The sequence below is a fragment of the Fukomys damarensis genome, unplaced genomic scaffold (assembly GCF_012274545.1).
Source record: "Fukomys damarensis isolate Sample0158 unplaced genomic scaffold, DMR_v1.0_HiC HiC_scaffold_19, whole genome shotgun sequence".
Lineage (NCBI taxonomy): Eukaryota > Metazoa > Chordata > Mammalia > Rodentia > Bathyergidae > Fukomys > Fukomys damarensis.
In genome coordinates this window covers 25,194,514-25,200,533 of record NW_022900931.1, presented here as the reverse complement: position 1 = coordinate 25,200,533, position 6,020 = coordinate 25,194,514, and the positions used below count along the sequence as shown (strand labels likewise).

Sequence of the window (6,020 nt, the reverse complement as noted above, 5' to 3'; positions counted from 1 at the left end):
AATATCCTACTCTTATATTTTCAGAATTAAGAATTTGAGCATGAGAAAAATGATAAAATGATAGCATTTTTTCCAGCCATTCTGTTTCATATGAAATCAATGCAAAGTGAAAAGTAAATACGCTGCCATACTATCAAGACAGCAAAGATAAGGAAAACTGGTTCACATAGAACATTCCTTCTATCAAATCCTCATTCAAAACTACATTATCTTCAACACTCCTTGGCACCACCTTGAACGAATTGAACAAAAATAGGTAAAACCATATGACTGAGAATACCCCATGACAGAGCACCTTTTCTCTGTATCAATGACGGATGTACATGGCGTCATCCCATTAGTTCTTTTCTGTCTCCATCAGGAAAGCCACTTTGTAGATTCTACATGAGTATTTCACCGGGGATCTTACAAATCCTACTTGTCTTCAAATTACAAGGAAAATCATTCCAGCCCCATATGTCTCGGTCATTAACAAGGACAGCACAATCTTCTCTCTGAATACTGTTGAGTTTATTCTCATGCCAAAGTCTGAAAGAAAGAGTATGTATGATAATATGTATAAGAAACAATATACATAGACATAGATTATAAATAGACATAGAAATGTATAGATATAGAAAAGACACAGATATCAGGGCACGTCCCAAGAAAATGCTCCTATGAACAATTAGGAGTTGTACTGTTCAAAACAAGTCACTGGCTACATGTGACTATTTTGCACTTGAAATGTAGCTTCTCTGTATTGAAGTACACTCTAACTGTTAAGGGCACACTATATTGTGAAGATGACACACAAAAAAGTTGTAAAACACATCAATAATTTTATATTGTACATCATTAGTATAAACTTCACCTCTCTTACTAGTAAAACTACTAAGTTACACCTATAGTTTTAATGTCATATTATTATATTACATAATATAATACTACCCCATAATACTGGTTTCAAAGAAGAGAACAACAAGGTTATGAATGTGTTTCAAAGGTAACTTTAATATTTATCGTCTTGTTTGTCCAAATGTCAAGTTTAAGAAAATCTTTGCACATCTCCCATATGCTACCCATTCTTTAATCAACATTGTACAAGCAAGAATATTAAAAATTTCCCTGAAGTCGCAGGATTATTCTACAACTGGGACATCATACACATAGGTTACCCCAGTCATATGAATTCTTCTTACCTTTGCCTTATGTGCTTACAAATTCTCTTAGTTTCGATCAATATACTCACGCCTTATGTGGGTTAAATGGTGTCTCATCTATCCAGCGCCACTGACCTCTCACGTTTTCACTTTTAAGTCCAATGAAATATGAAAACACCTTATTCAGAATTTTAGTTGTGAAGTTCTGCATCCAAAACATAAACTTTTATAAGTATACTTGCACTTAGATGATGGTTGTTATATTGACAAAGAGGAAATGATATCAGTAGATCGCTGCTTTGGGATTAGGTCCTTTGTCCAACTTTGCTTATAATGTTAATTAGCGCTTCAATCTCTCCAAATCCTTGGTTTTCTCATCTCCAGAAAGTATAAGTCCACTACTTCCTAGAGTTATTGTGAAGATTTAAGTGATATCATGCTTGCAAACTTCTTAACACAGGCTGGAAAGAATGGCATTTTTAGGGGATTTGGGGTTTTAAATTTCCTTCTTTAACTATTTGTGCATTTCCTTAAATTGTGTTTTATTTGAAGGTTGTCAAGCATACAGACAGCAAAGCCTCTGAAATAGAGTCCTTGAGGATACTCTACTAAGCAAAAAAATAATAGACTCTGAATCACGGTACATCCCACAGAAGTATTTTACATGAGGAGATAAATTTCAGCTTTTGATGAATTTAATTTACTTTTAGGTTTCCTTGCCTAGAAATACAACTGTACATCTGAGCTATTTTTCTTATACTTTATTCTGATAAGCTATTCACTCAAGTACTGGAGAAAGTTACACCTTCCTGTCCAGTGTGTCCGGCTCTGCACATGACACTGGCTATGCAAAGATGAGTAATGTGTAGCCCCCGTCATTGGAAGAGATGCCACATGAGTGAATGCCGTGATTTATCGGTGGGGAAAAATACACAGCAGAACCTATAACTTAGAATAGGGAAGCAAGCAAATAAGGGAGGTGGTCAAGATAGCTTTCTGGAGGAAGTAACACAAGAATGAAATCTGGAAACACCAGAAGAATTCAGTAATATATAGAAAATTAATTTTCTAGGCCGGGGGTTTAGCTCAGCGGTTCGGTGGCCTGCCTTGCAAGCACAAGGACCCGAGTTCAATCCCCGGTACCAAAAAAAAAAAAAAAAAAAAAGAAAATTAATTTTCTAACATACTAGGTATGTTTGCTTTTACGTACAAAGTATGTATCTTGCTATACAATTCCTATGTATGTATGTTTCTCTTATGAGAACATTGGTAAATGATGCTACAATCTACATTGGGCTTTGCTAGTACGAAAGACATCATTGAAAATGAAAAGGAAAATGAGGACAGAGCAAGGAGAGAGCAAGAGAAGGAAGGAAGAAAAAAAAATAAGAGGAAGCAAAGGCTTTCCAAAGGATGGAGCAGATGAAATGAAAGGCACAGAGGCTCCGCAGAGCAGAGAAATGGTCTCTCTGCAAAGACATTCAAAGCAGCAGAGAAACTGGGGGTGCCCTCGAACGCACCTGCTCTGCTTCCGAGACGATGCTGGCCAGGTGGGCCCCCATCCCTGAGCAGTTCCTTTCACTCTCTGCCCAGGTCTTGTTGTCGTTCAAAGGGAAATAGCAGTGGGACTGGAAGGCTCTCCAGCCAGCAGGACAGCAATTCCAGGTACCCGCTCCGGTGAGAATGGAAACGGAAATTACACGGTTAGGGAAGCATATTAAATCTGCAGGATCACATAACCATTTCATTACCCAGTATCCAATTAACATTTGTGGAACTGCTACCTGCATTACCGAAAGCATTGTCTCACCCACTAAAAACGTCCTGAAAAGTATATTTCTGAACAGAAGTACCTGAAATCATATCAGAACTGTGGAAAATCATGAAGTATTTACTTAGAAACCATGATCACTATTCAATGTCTACATCTATTTACTTTCATATATAAAGTGTTTCTTTAACACAGCCTCTTGCAGGGCAATTTATCTGAAGAAAGCAAAGGATCTGCCGAAGCCCAACGTTTCCCCATTCTCCCAAATGTGACATCTTTACAAATTCCTGAACAGCAAAGGAGATAAAGATATCTCAGCAAAGCTATATATGCTACAAGGAAACCTCTTACCAAACACTGGGAAAATGGCATTAAGTTCATGTTATCCTTTGGATATTAAAAATAGCTTATAGGGTCTGGGAGTTTGGCTCCTTGGTTCCGCCGCCTGCCTCACAAGTGTAAGGGTGTAAGGGCCTGAATTTGATCCCAGGTAGCAAAAAACAAAAGCAAACAAAAATAAAACACCTTATAAAGGTGTTAAGTTATATTCTCCAGGTACTATCTAGGTGTTATTCCTGTGCCAATTTTGGTTTTACACTGTATTATTTTTTCCTGGTTCACTACTGATTATCCTTAAATTTGAAATGTGAATTTGAATGGAAATGGAAATAAATTCTCTCATGGTCTCAGCTGGCTGTACCTTTCTGTCCTGATGCCTCCCAGATGCATGTCAACTTCCTGTGGTACTCTGGCAACTTAAACATTTTTGTTCCTCTCCTACAGCGTGGAAAGCTGTGATGAGTCACTAAGAAGGAAAAATATGTTATTTTCCTTTTTTGCATAATCATTTAATTAGGAAAAACTTTATTTTCACCCTATTAGTCAAGACCCACATTCTCTTGTCTTCCTATGTAGTTCTTTGTTCCAGCTCCGGGTAAAACACATTTTTAAAAACTAATACTTTTATTTCACAGTATCTATTTGGGGCTTTATATGGGATATTTTACATGTTCGTAAAATGGTCTTTTCATTCCTTGACACAATGCAGCACCATCAACTGGGAAGTCCCGTATATAAGTCTGAATGCGAAGCCCAAGATATCAAACTCATTATGCATTGATGTATTGAAGGAAAAGTCCATATAGTAAAAACTTAGAATGGCTTTATAAAGGTTGTTTGGGAAAATAATTCAAGGGGAGCTCCACATTAGCTAAAAACTTACCCAAACAACTTGCAATAAAACAAGCAGCAAGAAGTGAGATGAAAACAGCAGCCACAACCCTCGGGGTTATCTGAGAATGCTGGCATTCTTGCATTAGGATGAAAGCAAAAATAAATGTGTTACTGTTTGTTCTGCCACAAAGTCTGGGGAATCCAGTTCTACCAAAGAGAAAGAAAGCTAAGTATAAGAACATTCAAAGTATTTTAGATCTAAAGAACATCTTACATATTTCCTTGAAATAAATCAATTTTTACTCATAAATAAAAAAGAAAAATGTGAACTTCTTTGTAATTTTGGAACTGGAGAAGTTTTTATATGCAAAGCACAAGACCAAAAAGCCATAAAAACTGATGTTTGAGTACTTAAAACATTAAAACTTCTATATAACACAATGTGAAAACATAAGAAATACAGGGAAGAAACAATTTGTTACAGTATTGGCATCTAGATGACATGAAGAATTTCAAAAATAAATTCAAAAGCTGAGCAAAACTTTAAGTAGAAACTTTGCTGAAAATTTAATTTGCTAAAATTATAAATAACTATTAAACAAACAAATGAATGTAGGAAATTGTAAGTTAAGATGTTAAAGTACAGTTTTTCATATAAAGCTTTAAAAGCAAATTTAAGCAGGCTTGGTGGCGCACTCCTGTAATCCCAGCACTTGGGAGGCTGAGGCAGGAGGATCGCTGTGAGTTCAAGACCATCCTGGGCTATATAGTGAGTTCCAGGTCAGTCTCAACTACATAGTAAGACCCTGTTTCAAAAAAAAGAGTAAATTTAAACTATGAATTGTTGGGTATTGGAGAGAAAGTAATCGTTCATGATCAGGAATAAATGCTGAGGCTGAGACTGAAAATTATTCCAATCTTTTAGAAGTGTCAGTTTAGTAGCATTCATCAATTTTAAATGCATTACACTTGCTACAAGAATTGCAATTCTAGCATTGTCACATAGAAATAACTGAAAATAGCAGTATAAAAGGATATTTGTTACAGTATTTTAGAAGTAGAAAAAACACTCTAGAACTCAATATTTATGTTTGCAATTTGATTATAATACATCAAAAATATCAATAGAATTTCTGAATTATCAAGAATTTCTTTGATGAAATTCTACACAGTAATTAGATGATCATGTGTATCTATCTGTATTGATATAAAACATTTGCAAGACATACTCTTATATAAATGGCATTTTGGCAGACTGCTGTACAGTATGAACCCACTGAAGTTTGGCATGGCAGATAGGTGAGATGAACAAACTTTAATTTTAGATTTATATACTTTTGCATTCTCTCTCTCTATTTCTCAAAATGTTTTATGTTCAAACAGCGTAACCCCTTTGGTGTCCCTCCCACCAGTCAAACATAAAACCAGAGTCAGAGCCTCTGACACGCCACTGTGTCTTCTCAAAGAATCTTCCCAAATTAGTCCCTTCCTTTCCACCTTTTTTCTCTTTTAGTGCTTTATGTCCTCTGTTGGTGCAATCCACATTTTATAAAGAAGTTCCTGTTGCTTAACTTTTTGAAACGATCCATGCCTTCCCCTCCGCCACGTTATCCTCATCTTTTCCCACCTCTTCCTTCCCATCAGCATGGTCTTCAACATTCAAAACCACCATCCACTCATATTTTAAAATCTTGGTCATAAAACTGTCTGCTTCTTAAAATTAAAAGGAGAGAAGAAGAGTACTCACCTTTTCTCTGAGGTTCGACTCTTCCCATTGTGTGTTTATTGGCTTTTTGACTGCAGATTGGGTGGACCAGGGAGCTGTTCTATCCCCCCATCCAGTATGCGGCTATGTGGATGCAGGAATTTATTCAGAAATACTTGATCCTTACCTATTTTAGTGAGATTAAGCACAAAACAGTTTACTTACGAGA

General features: G+C 36.3%; 1 protein-coding gene across 2 annotated transcripts; it reads right to left on the bottom strand.

The window, feature by feature from the left end:
* Window positions 1-6,020, bottom strand: Clec4d (C-type lectin domain family 4 member D). Of its 2 annotated transcripts, none has more exons than XM_019205083.1 (6): window positions 5,834-6,020; window positions 4,136-4,293; window positions 3,614-3,718; window positions 2,663-2,814; window positions 1,232-1,347; window positions 1-528 (listed from the first exon to the last, which is right to left on the bottom strand). In XM_019205083.1, the coding sequence occupies exons 2-6, from the start codon at window positions 4,227-4,229 to the stop codon at window positions 381-383; spliced, it is 615 nt and encodes a 204-aa protein (XP_019060628.1). In that variant the 5' UTR covers window positions 4,230-4,293; window positions 5,834-6,020; the 3' UTR covers window positions 1-380. The 2 variants fall into 2 exon arrangements, with proteins under 2 accessions (XP_019060628.1, XP_010606079.1); XM_010607777.2 differs by having other exon boundaries at window positions 4,136-4,222.